General features: G+C 34.2%; 2 protein-coding genes across 2 annotated transcripts; one reads left to right on the top strand and one right to left on the bottom strand.

Moving 5' to 3' along the window:
• Positions 1-3,382: 3,382 nt before the first annotated feature.
• On the bottom strand, positions 3,383-5,553 carry LOC107550194 (DNA-directed RNA polymerase III subunit RPC7-like). Its single transcript, XM_016231433.1, has 6 exons — positions 5,427-5,553; positions 5,137-5,205; positions 4,421-4,477; positions 4,209-4,279; positions 3,816-3,938; positions 3,383-3,555 (listed from the first exon to the last, which is right to left on the bottom strand). The coding sequence occupies exons 1-6, from the start codon at positions 5,551-5,553 to the stop codon at positions 3,469-3,471; spliced, it is 534 nt and encodes a 177-aa protein (XP_016086919.1). The 3' UTR covers positions 3,383-3,468.
• A 2,807-nt stretch (positions 5,554-8,360) lies between these two features.
• On the top strand, positions 8,361-12,970 carry LOC107550193 (mucin-1). The gene is made up of 7 exons (XM_016231432.1): positions 8,361-8,424; positions 9,374-9,555; positions 9,714-9,787; positions 10,736-10,878; positions 11,098-11,240; positions 11,354-11,500; positions 12,896-12,970. Exons 1-7 carry the CDS (start codon positions 8,361-8,363, stop codon positions 12,953-12,955), a joined length of 813 nt encoding a protein of 270 aa, XP_016086918.1. The 3' UTR covers positions 12,956-12,970.
• The last annotated feature ends 3,739 nt before the right edge of the window (positions 12,971-16,709 follow it).

Raw genomic sequence — 16,709 nt, 5'->3', positions numbered from 1 at the left:
GATTATTAAAGCAATGATTTTAATATGTACTTTAAAGTAAAAATGCATTTTAAGTGTACTTAAGTGTTAAGAAACAGTAATGAAATTGAATTCTCTTTTATATACACTTATATTTCATTAATATTATATTATCTGCAAGTACAGTTTTTTATTAGATATAAAAATACAATTAAATATACTTTTATGATTTGAATTAAGTGCACATTCAGTACAATTAAGTGCACTTCTTTTTCACAAGGTATTTTAATAATTTAGCACAAACTTTGTATTTAATAAAGTGCAATGTTTGATTTTAAGGACATTTTAATTTTCACATGGTAAAAAAATGTTAGTAGTGTGTTGTGTCAGCAAAGTTTACATGTATGCAAATGAGAATGGGAGAGCAGACGGTGTCTTGTCAACACAAATCCTTCAATTACATACCTATAATAACAACAGAGATTATATTATGATGTTGCTGTACTGCCCTGGAAACTTCATCCAAGTTTTGTTGAAATGTTGAAATGAGTAACGCTGACACTGCATGGCCATAAAGTGACCCAGGAGAGTAAGCAGGGCAGATAACAAAACATATAGGGGTTCATTATCATTAGCATTGGCATCCAGCTTCATACTGATCTGGAGAACATGTTATAAGAGTTTACTTCACTTTCATTTGCATTCTGCTTGTCATTACCAAAATTTAAGGCACTCAGTTTTATGTACCAAAAATAAAAGTCAACATCAGGTCAGTTGACCTCAGGTAAGTGTGATGAACACAACAAAAATGACGCATTCAAATGTGAAACACATACGTTTTGTGGGTGTACACTATGTTCTCTCTGTCTCACCACAAAAGCACGCGGAGTACACAGCAAGGCCTCTGCGGAGGAAGAAGTCACACACATGCATGCACTCGTGTTCATACACGTCGACAACAGGCAGTTTCACCTATTTTTAATCAGATGGCCCACAAAGAAACATGATTTACTCCTATGAGTCTTACTAATAGAGAAACTCTACAATACTTACTTGTCAAAGTCGCCTGCAATAAGTGTGCTTATGAACTGCCATGCAAGGCATACCGAGACATATTTTTGGGATCCTCCACATTAAGCTTGCTGACAAGGTGAATGGTTGTGAAATATATGGGTGCTGTTGGAAGCTATAATATCACAGACCCCTGCTTCACACCGACACGGGAACAGTGCAGTACGGGCAACAGAGAGTTCAGGCCTGCAGTCATTTGCTGACTCTGTCAACTATGATTTGGGCCTAAAAATGAGTCAGCCACACAACTTTCATGGTTAAAAAGATGAAGGGCAATACAAAAGTTCAGTTGTATATTTAATTAAAGCATAAAATGGATGATGCATTACCTTATGAAAGCCATTATGTGGAAGTTTTAACATGGAAAACAACCAATCAGATGCAAAGCTTAACCCTATAAAGCAATATGCAAATGCCTTTAAATTATAATAATGATAAAAAAATGCATGCACGTATGCATATATATATATATATATATATATATATATATATATATGTGTGTGACTGTGTATACATACATACACCAAACTGTATTGCATGTGCATTTATTACTTCAAAGACTGCAGGCATTTAACTTTGCTAGAAGCATTGCTCCATACTATCTGTTTATTCAACACAGTCACATGCTCGTTCAAAGGCGTTCGGTAAGAAAACCAGATTCTCTGTGTTTCTAGACTGCGGCGTTCGTTTATGTCTCACTTATGTCACCGCACAGATAGAGGGGGCAGTGCCTCAGGTGTTTGCTTAAGTTTGTTGACTTGTACTGTACTTCCCACCCCTGTCCTTCACAGCATGTGACATACGTTGAATAACATGTTTTTCTCAGGCCCTGATGGAAAATGCTGCACTGTAGGTGTACTCCAATGTACGTGATGCAATGCATGCAGTGTCTGTAAGAGCTAAAGAGGTCCAGTTCATTGAAAATTGATACATTTGAGGAGTCAGAGGTTTCTTTCAAATGCATGCACCTCTGTTTCTATGATGTATGAGTATGTCCCTTAACCCCATGCAGCATGTAGGCTGTTTTCTCCTCTTCTCTGATTTCAGACCGCTGAAAAGGAGCACATCTGATTCAACACTTTGTGAAACCCCAAACCTCAGAACACAACTACTTCCCTGATCAGTCATAAACCATAATTGTACTTTTACTTGTAGCTTGTAATTGTTAAATTGTATATTTCCTTTTTTTTTGTCATTAATTGTTTCATGCATAATACTTTGTCAATAAAGCATGTAAACAAACTAATCAAGCTATCAAAATACTGCAAATTGAATTGAATTAAGTTTAATATTAGAGGGGCGCTGATGTTTTTCCAGCAAGTTTTGTTAGCTCAATTTTTAGCTCTGCAGAACAACATAAATCTGTCACTGAGGAATGATGTGTAAAATAAGATGAATATCTAGAATCGTTGTGCTTAACACACACTAAAGCATGCATTAATTGCAGAATAAAAAATTTAAAGAAATTTGGAATTACAGACAATTAAAGTACGGAAGCCAGTTATTACGGGATTACGTACTAATCTGACTCTTGTAAAGTCCAGCACGTGCAGTTGTGAAATGAAAGCACTAAAGCATTCATATTTTTATTTATTTGTGTGTGTGGGTTGATATTGCTTTGTGAAATCTTGCCTGCACTGATTTAGTTAATTCACTGAAGAGAAATATCGCCACCTGCCAGCTGCCAGCTGCCAGTTGATACAAAGAAAAACTCTCTAACCCTAACAAATAGCTCACATGAAATTGTCCTCGTTTACTCACAATCAATGCATACCCACGTGACTTTCATTCTACTCTGGAACATTCTACAACAAAAAATTAAGAATGTATCTAAACCATTATTTTCCATATAATGGAAGTGAATAAAGACCTAAACTTCAGAAAAAAATTGGATCACATGGTGCCTAAAAATTATTTTTTTTCCCTATTATTTATTATACATTCACACACTCAAACCACTCAGACAAAAAACTTAAAACAGATGAAGTCACTCTTATACAGGTGTAATTCACGATTCAAGGCATTATCCGGTGTAAACATGAGATGCATTAACTATGCAGGCAAACGGTAGTGTCCTCTCCTGTCTGACAAAAAGGAATGATGGCTTCTGCATGCTGCCTTTTTAAGCAGAGCTTTCCAATTACAACAATAAAACTGAAATTAAAAGCTGATTGTCTTTCAGTAACATTCCAGCACTGTTGGAATAGCAGCAGCAGCAGCAGCAGCAGTATCTGTTTCCGTGAAGCAGCTTAGAAATCCCAGAACGGCATCTTTAGCAGCAGTACTCACTCTCTGGATCCGAACAACATCAGTCACAATCACATTCAGTATGTGTAGCACATAGCACGGGCTTGAATCAAGACGCTTCTTCTTGAAATGCATACTTTCACTCTCACTCAGAAATATTCATCCCCCAGTGAGAAGAGCCTGTTAAATGCATTAGTAGACAGCTTCATCCATATTGTCATCACTATCCGTGCCGAAATCCTCTCCGTTGTCAAAGTAGGAAATGATGTAGTCTGTCTCCTGAAACACAGAACACAGAGCATTAAAAATGCTTTCCTAGGAGCCTTCCTAAGCTGCTTGGATATTTAAAGAGTGATCGCGCTAATCATTTCAAACCATATTTTTTACATAAGGGCTAAGCCAATGGAAAGTAACAATGATTTATACTGCCTACGAACCAAAATATCTCCTTTTGTGGAAAAAGGGAAGAAAATTTGCAAACGACAACACCACAAAGATTGTAAGATATTATCTATCAAATTATGATGATTTCTTCTTACATCTTCAAGCTCCTCTCCATCATAGTCTTCATCCGGCTCCTCCTCTTCCTCCTCATTCTGTTTCTTCTTCTCTTCGCCCTCCTCTTCCTCAGAATGCTGCTCTTGTTCTCTTTTCTCAAGTGTCTAAATGTCATTGCACAATATTAACGTTGCATGCATGGATGAAACATCAGCATTGAAAACAGAAAAGTGGGAGAAGGCAGAAAAGCACACGTGTCATTTGTTTCAGTCTGTTAATTTGTTTCTATTTAAAGTTTTTCAGTTAGCTCACCCTTAATCTGATTTTTGAAACTTTTTCCAGTTTATTTGAATGTCAAAGCATGGTTACAACAGCTTATGCACAGCACAGTTAACGCAACATAACACAGTATTATGCTTTCAGTGAACTTATACCTCTAGTTTTTGGAGAACCTCTTCTTTTCTAGCAGCTACTTTTGGTTTTTGTGTGAGTTGTGGTTTGGCACCTATGAATTAAAATGGAGCAGAAGAATTACAAAACATGCTTTCCACATATTATAACATGCATTAGCATTAATATCAAGCCTGTGAACCTACACACATTAATAATAATAATAATAATAATAGTAATATAGAGTTTCTCTCACCTGTTTTACTTGTTTTCCGTACTTTAATGCAAAGCTCTTTTGGCATTCGGCTCCAGTCTGGAATGAATTTGAATATTTTTTAGAGAGAACTGACTTTGAAATAGATTTGACTGTAAAACAAGTCTGCTGTAGCACAGTAACTAAAGAATGGTACTGATTAAAATCCTCTTTTCAAATACATGTCAGATCTCCTGACCAATTCATTTCCATTCATGATAACTAATTTTTTTTTTATTTAATAGAAACTGAATATAATAGAGAATGTCCACTTGTACACCACATGTTCAAAAGTTTGGGGTCGGTAGTTTTTTATGTTTTTGTAAATTACATTGTATTGTAAAAAACAGTAATATTGTCAAATATCAATACAATTTACTATTTCTTTTTGAATATTTTCATATTTTACATTTGCATTATGTAATTTAATACATTAGTGTATTTTCAGCAGCCATTACACCAGTTCAAAAGAACAGCATTTATTTGAAATAGAAACATTATTAATGTCTTTACTGCCACTTTTGATCAATTTAATGTGCCCTTGCTTTATTTTACAAAAGTATTTGTTTCTTACGGACTCCAAACCTTTTAACTGTGTCAGATACCATTCGTTGGATTTCATCGATTTAAACAGATTTTAGTGCACAAAAAGCATCCATTTGAACGCGGTTGATTTCAGATTGAAGGTTTCCTCTGTTTTATCATCTGTAGTGTCTCACCTGGACTCCATTCAATGCAGTTGTACTTCGGCTCTCCATTTTGATATTTATCAGAGTAACGCGCCACATCTAAAAAAGAAAACAACAAAGAGAGCCGTTCAAACCTGATCTTCAACTGATGGGTCGTTGGCTTTGAATATCTCTCAGTGACTGCCCACAGTTCAAATGCAAATCCAGAGACTGCAGGACCTCCTTCTCCAAGTCATGCTGGATCTTCATCCTTTGTGCTCAGAATTGGCCACTCTTTATACACCAATGTATCGCCCACATTTTGCCGCCACCCGTCTTACCTGTCTTTGTTCTGGCTGCTTTTATGTGGAACGGCAGGTTCTTGCTGGAGGCTCTCAGCTCCTGCTTAAGAGCGAGCATGTAGTCCACCTCTTCTCCTGTATGCAGAGGCACTGGCCTAAACTGCATAGGCTGAATGAACAATAATATAAATAAAAAAAATAACATTATTTTTTAAAGAAAGAAATTAAGTCAGTCAGTCACACAGGTTAATGAAAATTATTAGCCATGGTTTTATTACAGTAACCACAGTTTACCACAGTATTTGTACTAAAACTGCAGTAACCACAAATTTACCATGGTAATAATCATACATTTTAGTACTTATGTAACACCATGTTTATTTTTCATGAGGTACCCTCAAAGATGCACCTTTGTAATTGATCTACCCTTAAAGCATGCATACTTGTATGTTACTAATATGCTCTCTTTTAGGGGTATAGGTGCACCTTTGAGGTTACTGCTCCAGTAAACGGCTAAAATACAATTATAGTATATTTTATTTCTGACAGTGCAAACAAAAAAGGCCTATGAAATGTTAAAAATAATGTGGCTTTAAAATCTAATATTAAGTGAGTATAATTACTGATTATATATTCTTTTAATAATTTAAAAGATCAATTTAGTTTATAGGTATATGTATCGGTATCGATATCGACGATACTGGGCTTGAAAATATCGGTATTGGATTGAAAATAAAATAAGAGGTATCGGCCCTCCCTCCGGCACAGTCACTAGTGCTTGAACACGTGGTAGTTGTGTTTACATCCGGGACATGCACACGTGCGGTCTGTCTCACTTTACAGTCCAACCTGAAAGACTCCTCGCTAGGAAGATCCTAGTGTTACAAATTACTATATTGCTACTACAAGTGTTATTAAGTGGGTATTAACAATCTTAATAATGCTGTATACTTTTTTTTGGATGCCGCATATAAAAAATATCCCTACCTGAGAGATATCACTGAAATAGTTGTTGTGAGAAATATCTTGTATATCTGTTACTGTACGAGTAATTTATTATTATTATTATTATTATTATTACTGCTCTCTAAACAGACCTTTTTATTATTATTATTGCTCTCTACACAGACTTATTATTATTATTATTATTACTATTATTATTACTGCTCTCTACACAGACATTATTATTATTATTATTATTATTATTACTGCTCTCTACACAGACATCATTATTATTATTATTATTATTATTATTACTCACATTTTAGTCTGGGACTATGTTTAAGCCTTAATTGTCTGTAAAACCGGGGGATAGACTAGGTTATGAGTAAAATTCATAGTTCACTCAATTCATGTGTAAAATTCAAAACATCTGATAGAATATGTTGTGTTGACATTCTGGAGTCCTCATTTGAGGTGTAGCCACAATCCCCAGTGTTAAAGAAATAGTGTCCTTTTAATTAAAGACCATTGTTATGCTCTGAAAGTGAAAACTGCACTGAGAACAGTACAAAGAAGCTTAAAGACCCACTTTACCTGAATTCACCTTATGTTGTTTTTTTGTTTTTTTTCCAGCAGGTGGCAAATGGTGGCATGTCCTCACATGATTTCACATCAGGGAAACTATGGCAGAAGGATGGAGATTGAGGTCTCTGCAGAGCATAAGTGGGCGTTTGTGGGTGTTTTCAAACTGCAGGGTGTTTCTCAATCATGCAATCAAAATGATCCCCCTTACCTAACCCCACCCCTAAACCTACTATCACTATGACATCAGCCAATCAGGAAACATGGTCTAAAAACACCCCGATCAGGCAACTCCCATTACTTTCCTGCAGACCTATACTTGGAAGGATCTGGCGTGACTAACATGTCCTTTTTTGCACACCCTTTGTTATAGCTGTGTGGGAGAAATGTACTTTGCCTGTTGCTTAAGTCAAACATTAGGGTGGAAACCTGAGTCACAAAATGTAAGTATAGTCTGACGTGGGATCAACATTTTACCAATGAACCACTGAATAAAGGCAGACAATTAAAGAAGCATTGAAGCTTTTTTCCTCAAACCATGTACAGCATAGAGTTGAGGATGCAAAGAATTTAATGACTTCAATGAAACACTAACAAGAGGCGATAAATGATAAATAAATGTTGTATGTCATAAATGTTTTTCATAAACTTTATATAGTATTTATAGTACTTTATATATATATGTATATATATATATCACTGATATATATGTATATCTATATATATACATAGTGTTTTTTTATTCGTTTTTATTAATTAATTTGTTTTCATTTTAATTTAAGTTTTAGTACTGTGTTTTTACCATTTTAATTTTTGTTTAACAAAAAAAAAAAAGTCATTTCAAGGAATTTTTATTTTATTACAAATAACTTATTTCTAGATTTGTTTTATTTCATTTTAGTTAACTATAGCAAATTGATTTTCAGTAAAAACTCAAATTCTTAATCATGCCTCCACATTAGATTTTTATTATGCCAGAAATTTGATTTGTATCATAAGGAGTTTCCTATTTCCTATTGTTGGCCGTATATTTCCATGGCAACACATCCTGTGCAGTGAGGTAACGCGTGTCCCTCTGGTTAGGGTGCAGCAGACCAGTGTGTCACATTAACCCCTGGTTAAACACATGTTATACCGTTTTGACGCAAACACCCAGTAGTGCAGTGCGTGCAGGTCAAACAAAATGGCTTTGACATGGATCTCACTGAAGAACAATGAAAAAGAGGAGAGAGTAAAGCAAAGGAATTAGTATGATTTATCATCCATTACTAACTTTAGGTTCATAAAGCCACACCTCCATCCCCGACTGATTGACAGCTGATATTCTGTCTGTGGATAAAAGCTGTGCAAATAAAAGATTACGCTTCATTTACCATCAGTACCACTCTGGAAACTCTATTACAGAAGCTCTTCAGCCAGAGGAATAGCATTCATTTCCCTCTCTTCAGCATGAGGCACATTAGATTACATTATACTGGGGTTGCATTCTTCTTCCTGCTGTTCTCTGCAACAGGTAAGTTGACTTTTGCATTTAGTGAAACATCTTGAGGATTTCACAATAGAAATAACAAACTGTGGACAGACGGTTATGTTACAGTAACTCACTTTTTTCCTCATTTGATTCAGTGACTCCAAAATCAGCTAGATTGTAGTGAATATTAGTTTAATACTTAAGACATTCACATCTGTTCTATTTTTAAGGGATAAAAAATAGACTTCATTACTGTATTTGTGACAAACACAGGTTGTACTCAATGAATAAAATCAATAAATAAAGAACTAAAATAAAAGCCCCATTAAGGAAAAGTGCTCAAATAATTAGCTGTTAGAAAAAAGATATAATGTGTTATAGCATAATAAGACTACATCTGCTTACTACATGGGAGGAATTTAAAAATATATATATATTATATGCTATTTGGAAAATGTCTGATCTCAATAAATTTTTTTATACATATAAAAATAATAATAAATAAAATCCAGCATTATATACTGGTTTTATTCCCAAATTGAAACTATTGTCAGCAGTCTTGAATAGTTGAATAGTTATTGAAAAATCAAATATCTATCTATTTATCTATCTATCTATCTATCTATCTATCTATCTATCTATCTATCTATCTATCTATCTATCTATCTATCTATCTATCTATCTATCCTACATGGGAGGAATTTAAAAATATATATATATTATATGCTATTTGGAAAATGTCTGATCTCAATAAATTTTTTTATACATATAAAAATAATAATAAATAAAATCCAGCATTATATACTGGTTTTATTCCCAAATTGAAACTATTGTCAGCAGGTTAGCAGTCTTGAATAGTTATTGAAAAATCAAATATCTATCTATTTATCTATCTATCTATCTATCTATCTATCTATCTATCTATCTATCTACACAACACACACATTAGATGGTTACTCACATTGCAATGAATAATCATGTTATGTTTTAGGTGCTGAGCCCTACAGTCTTTTAAAAGTTCTCGAGGGACTCCAGGCAGCCCCTCAGAACTACCCTTCACCCCTGTACTCATTCTCCTTCTGCATGGAGATCAACAACCGCGTCTTCAGCGACACCCTCCTCAACACAACCTCACAGCAGTACCAGCACATGCATGCAGAGGTTGCTGGAGTTGTAAGTGTTTCCCGTGATTTATCAATGAATAAATGTCAGTGCCAGCTTTATTGACTAGAGCTGCCATTTTATACATAATAGCAACAACATATTCAGTACATGTAAGTTGTTGACCCTAAGAGAGATCCTGCGAGCATGAACTTGTTCACTCTTGGCAGCTGGACATCGCCTTTAACTGCTCTGACTGTGACACAAGAGAAACCTACAGAGGAGTGACAAACATACAGTTCAGGTAGATCATCTGATTCTTTTACTAAAAGTGTTTGTCTGTTCGTCCTACATGATTGTAAAATTAATAATAAATCGTGATAAAGAAGTGTGCTTGATTTGTACACTTAATATAATATAAAATTAATGAAATGAAAATGCCACTGAAGTGTATCTAAAGAGAGATACTTTCATGCCGGTCTCTTAACACTAAAAAGTGCACATTGCAATAATGTCTAATTAAAATTTTTACTTTAAAGTGCATTTGAAATCATTATGCTCGAATAATCTTGTTTTTGTGTGTGTGTGTGTTTTAAAGAAGTGCCCTTATTTTGATGTGTTGACTAACATACTAAAGCACATGTCAAGTACTTGATTATAGTTGTTTACTGTATTGTGATATTCAATATTACATAAGTTAATATATTTCAAATGTACCGAGTGTCAACTTCATCATTACAATTATGTAATTACAAATATATTTAAATACAAGTTTCAACATGACATTAAAAGTACATTTTGGTTTATCGAAAATGCTTGTCAGTACATTCAGCATTACACTTTAATCAAATTTCAAAGACAACAGAAGTAATTATGAAATTACATATAAAGATGTAATGGGTTTTAAAAAGCACTCTAAAGTTCAGCGAATTGCTTTTGATATAAATAAGCTACTACAACACATTTTCATTTAATTGCAATTAAAATGCAGTAAAGCTTTAGAAAACATTATATGTATATTCTTTTAAACTATGTTATTTCTGTAATAAGCACTTTACCTAAAGGGATAATACACCTTCAGTTGCTGGTCCCCATTGACTTGCATAGTGTTTTTTTTTCATACTATGAAAGTCAATGGGAACCAGCAACTGAAGGTGTACTATCCCTTTAAGTGTAAATCTTTTTCACAACGGTGATGTTACTGCACTAAATATTGCAGTCAATTAAAATATAGTTTCTGCTTTGATTTCAGTAACGGGTCTGTGATCGCAAATTGTACCATCCAGTTCCAGACCATTTTTATCAACCATGTTGTGATCAAACATTTGTTCCTGAGGGCTGTAGATAATAACACTCAGCTGAATGGTCTTGCAGTCAACAGACAGTACACTGCTGGTGAGTATTCATCATGCAGAATTTACCAGCTGGCTCCCTTCTGATTCTTCAGTGTGAATTTGAATTATATTAGTCACACTCATATTCAACAAACACAAGTACTAAATTTAATTAGTCCGACACGTTTAGGTTTATATCTTGTAAGCCTGCTTCATGGTGTTTAAAAAACTAATTTTTATCATAAATTAATTCTAAAATGTCTACATATTTTTCATGCAGAAAAAGTCAAACCTGCCTGGCTTTTTCCAAAATCCTCAACTCCGTTGGCAGAAACTAATGTTCAGGGGCTTCCTGGTTGGGCCATTGCATTGTTAGTGCTAGCATGCATCATTATCCTGCTTCTCCTCATCATCTTACTACTGGTAAATTCTTCATACAATTACATTTTATAAACTCACAGGATTCACAAAGTAACGGCCAACAATGGAAATGCTATGATATTATATAATGTAATACTTCCTTTCCATCTCTCCAGATATGCTTTTGGTGCTGTAGGAGAAAAGAAAAAAAGGAAGAAACACAAACCGTAGCACCGTATGAGAGAACGTCTTTCAAAGAACATCTTGCCAATCCCACATATATGTCACACACACCTGAGAGGAGCCCCAACTACCGGAGCTTGGTAAGAACATGGCTGTGGTATAAGTTCAACTAAAGATTTATTGAGAAATGCCACGATTCTAAAAAATACTTATTTCATTGCGAGTTAGATTATCAAACATAAATTAATGGACTCTGTTCACAGACTGTGATGATCCGTTTCCATAGTTATTGACAATGTAAATCTAGCAATGCTTTTGAAATGTAATGTATACATTTATGATATTATACTTTTGGTTATACAACCTTGGCATTGCATTTCAAAAAAACTACTTAAAGGAGTAGTTCACCCAAATATGAAAATTTGCTGAAAATATACCCACCCTCAGGTCGTCCAAGATGTAGATGAGTTTGTTTCTTCATCTGAACAGATTTGTAGAAATGTAGCATCACATCACTTGCTCACCAGTGGATGCTCTGCAGTGAATGGGTGCCGTCAGAATGAGAGTCCAAACATCTGATACAAACATCACAATAATCCACACCACTCCAGTCCATCAGTTATTGTCTTGTGAAGGGAAAAGCTGTGTGTTTGTAAGAAACAAATCCATCAAGATGTTTTTATCTTCAAACTGTTTCTAAAATATGAATCATCTATCCATACTGCGTTCCCAAGTTAAAAAATCATGTTATCTGAATCGGGGGAGAAATATGCACAGATCAAGAACCGTTTACAAGCGAAAACAGTTGAAAAGAGTTCTAAACAAATATATGGGTGGACTTTGATGTGAGAGGACAACAGGGGATGGACTTTTTTCACTAGAAGATGCGCTATAGCTTTTTGCCAGAAGTGACAGTTTAAAGGTAGAAACGTCTTAATGATGGATTTGTTTTTTAAAAACATGCAGCTTTTCACTTACAAAGACTGGAGTAATTGATGGACTGGAGTGATTACTTGTGGATTATTGTGATAATGGCCTTTCATTCTGACGGCACCCATTCACTGCAGAGGATCCATTGGTGAGCAAGTGATGTGACGCTACATTTCTACAAATCTATTCTGATAAAGACACAAACTATATCTTGGGTGGCCTAAGGGTAAGAATATGTTTAAAGCTATATTTTCATTTTTGGGTGAACAATTCCTTTAAGGCTGCTGTCTGAGCGGGAGAGATGCCAAATCGTTCTCTTTTCTGACCACCTTAATTAATATCTCTCTTTTTTTGTCTACAGTTTGAAATCTTGGAGCTATAGCAAATGTTTTGAGCGATCAAATTATCAGAACATCTGTGTTTATTACACACGTGAAGTGTATTTTATGCCTTGATTGGTACAATATACAATAACTTAAGTGTTTAGATCGTATTAAGTCAATGAAACTGTTGTTCATGTATTCAGTATAACATAAGATGTTTGTCTAACGATTCTATTATTACAGCTGACCGACATGAGCTCTAATAAATAGTTTCTTCTACAGGGAGAACCGGAAGCACAACCTGGCAACCAATCCGGGATCTACATCAATCCTCAGAGATGAAAACCACAACAGCACTATAAGAGAGGTGGAAATAAACCCTTTATCAATAAAAACGTCTACAGATAACTATTATAGGCATCCACAAGTTATGCTTATGTTTATTATATAGGCATCTATATACATAATTCCTGCTTTTATCAACAAAACAAGAATTATTCTTATTATTTAAAATTACAATGTGATTAATTTTCTCAAGCTGGTCTCAGAAACAGGTTTGTTTATGATGGAGGCTCGCAGGTAAAAGCGTAGTTGCGGATCTATTCAACATGAACAAAGAGACACCAACAACACAATGCAGATTAAATACATAAACTGCGTTAGTTAACATCAGGTGAAGCCCTTCATTCAATGAACTGTTTACCATCTTGACCATAATGCTTGCGCAATATGGCAACACAAAGATGGGATTTAATGCTAGTAAATATATTTCATAAAGCTACCATTGAATTAGGATTAAACACAACAGTTCTTTTACACATGATTAATATGTTACTGCGCTGTCAAAAAATCAATAGAGATGATTTATAGCTATCACAGGGAAAGGCTTCATGCTGGTCAGATTGCTTTGAACTCTGTTTAAATAATGCAGTGATGAGTGGAAGCAATTATTTGAGGATATTTAAATTGTTTGAGATTATTTAGCTTTAATTAAAATAGTAATATTGATTATTCCTATTATTGAGTGTGACTGATTTATTCTTCAAATTGGTGAACAATAAATGAACAAATAAATTCAACTGAATGAGTCATACCCTGGTGCAGGTATAATAGACTGAAAAGTATTCAAAGTTCAGGGAGTGGTTAAAGCTATTCAAACTCGCCCTTCACATGTCATTTACATTGTTGTATTCCACACACAGTTTACAATACAAGACCTGCTATGTACGTAGTGCTTCTCTGACAAATGTGAACACTAAACAGTGAAAACTGTAAAACATAGCATGTTGAAGGTTAAACACTGACAACTTTCAGAGAAATATTTCAGAAAAAGTGATATTGCATGTGTTGCAAACATACATATGCTGCTACTAATGTAAATAATATGGTCTTTGTTTCAGAGGCATGGAGTAGCTGATGCTATGAAGAGTTGGGATGGTAAAGCAAAGATGCTGGTTTCTTCAGCAAGTTTCTCAAATGTGGACTTGTCATCATTACCATGTGTAATATAAGTATTATACTCAACTGAATAGAAAACTATTTATGAAGCACAGATATGGGGATTTGGGTCTGTGATCTTTTGCATCTCTTACTCTATTTCAGTGTAAGACTGGGGCTAGTTGTCACACATAATACTCCACTAAATATTTACCAGCTTAGGTTTATTCTTAAGAGAGCCTTTGAACATTTGCACTGCTTCAAAAATCTTAAAGTGTGCATGATAATAAGTGGCGTGTTTGTGAGATTTTAACAGTAAAGCACATATAAAACAAAATAATTTATAAAACAGTCACAAAAGTTAAACAATCAATGCATATTAAATATGAAAACAATGTTTTGGCCAACAGGGATTGCAATTAATAAATTGTACCAACTAAATTATATGTAAAACATATGTGACAACTCTTCCCTGTGTGACATCTTGCCCCGGTGTCTTTTACAGTATATCTTAGGCTACAGAAGGAGAGTAGATCTCTTAAATTTACATAAAGATTTTATGTTTGATACTATATGTGGGGGTTTGGGATCTCCAGATTACAAGTTTATCAATTCATAAATGTCTTTTCATTTGAAATTTGCATTCAAGTGATTTGTATGGTCATATACACTTATTTACACTTTCTGTGGGAAGTACTGCTGTATTCAATGCACAACACTTCAGCAAAACAATATATTATCAATTACATTATGCATAAATAAAGTTCATACAGTACATGATGAAATGATGTTTTATTTATTTATGTTTCATTATTTTTTTCTGCTCAAGTTAAACATAGTCTTAAATGCAGTCTTCATACAGACGCTCAGATGTTCTTGATTTCGCCGTAGCACAAGATGCTCTGCGTTATCTTAAATCATGCTGGAGAACATGCTCATCATATTTGTATGGTCATATACACTTATTTACACTTTCTGTGGGAAGTACTGCTGTATTCAATGCACAACACTTCAGCAAAACAATATATTATCAATTACATTATGCATAAATAAAGTTCATACAGTACATGATGAAATGATGTTTTATTTATTTATGTTTCATTATTTTTTTCTGCTCAAGTTAAACATATAGTCTTAAATGCAGTCTTCATACAGACGCTCAGATGTTCTTGATTTCGCCATAGCACAAGATGCTCTGCGTTATCTTAAATCATGCTGGAGAACATGCTCATCAGGTTTCACACAAACTTGTGGAGTCCATGTAGCTCAAACGCTGTCATTATAGCATAAAAGGAACATAAGTCATTTCATTTTGACATTTTAATATCAAATGTTGTCATTTCATCTGAATATCAACATTTATGAGATGTAGTCAGTCGAAACCGTTTTGAGGTTAATTGATCAAATTTTGTGTTTCTGGAAAAGTAGTGAACTGTGACGTTGAATATCAATACTTTTTTGTCTACTTGACACATTTGTGGACACATTAATGTTTTTAGAATTATGGATTAAAAATGACAGTTTTTATTCTGAAATGAAAAGATCAAATTAAATTATTATTATTATTATTATTCACCAATTCCATGAAGCATTGAGTAATAGAATTCTGACATCTTCACTTTTCATTAAAACCTATAGTCTAATTGAGTGAAATCATTTAGTTTGCATTCAGTGTTACTAAATATTCATATGCCTGCATATGAGTCATAGAATAATTTTACCTTTCAGATGAATCTCTTTTACTGGGATTCTGCTTTGTCTGTCATTGGTTATTCAGTTATTCAACTAAACTGTCAAAATGTCATTTTAAATAGAATAGTTGATTTAGTATTTTACATTAATTACACTATATATAGATATGAATAAGAATGATAACAAAAGTCATTCATACATTATGTAAAAGTTTAGCCAGTTGGGCTTCCTGACAGGGGGACAACTTAACCCTGTAAGATTAAGTTATATTAGTAAGATTAGTAATTTTACATATTGTGCAACAATCTTTCTATTTATTTCCCTTAATAACACATTGGCTGGTGCATCATCATCCTGCACATGCTAAAACCTATATCTATAAGTTACAATTTAAAAGTAAATGCATGCCACCCTACATGGTTTTGTTGTATAACATGCTGTGGTTGTGCTTAAGAAACACGGTTACACACACAGAAGTTCATGAAAGGTACAGATCTACCTGAGAATTAGAAAGTTACAGAATTCATAATCCTGCTTAACTAAACACTTCACCTCTGGCTGCTCTAAAGGCACTATATGTCTTTATTTAGTGTGATTTACTTCAGACGACGAGTCTGTTGATTAAATACTTATTGTTCAACATAAAACTTATTGTAAGAGTAAGTAATCATTTCAAAGTATATATAGATGATTAAAAATAATCAATGCTCTAACCCAGCCACTCATGCTTCATGCTTCTCCCAACTATTCCACATTTGCTTCCACAATGGCAACATTCCTCTCAGACACATTTGAAATGTAATGGCAGAGAGTGTGTTTCCAGCACAGACATTTAGATACTTTAGGCATACTTTTGGGGCGATGGTATATATTATATATCATATAATATTCACACATTTGAAGTGGTTCACCAGCAAATAATGAACAAGTGTAATGTATAGAGCATGTGTAAAAGATCATTTAAACC

The sequence above is a fragment of the Sinocyclocheilus grahami genome, unplaced genomic scaffold (assembly GCF_001515645.1).
Source record: "Sinocyclocheilus grahami isolate Dianchi unplaced genomic scaffold, SAMN03320097.WGS_v1.1 scaffold391.1, whole genome shotgun sequence".
Taxonomy (NCBI): Eukaryota; Metazoa; Chordata; class Actinopteri; order Cypriniformes; family Cyprinidae; genus Sinocyclocheilus; species Sinocyclocheilus grahami.
Note: the sequence above shows the minus strand (reverse complement) of the source record. Positions and strands in the feature narration are given on the sequence as shown.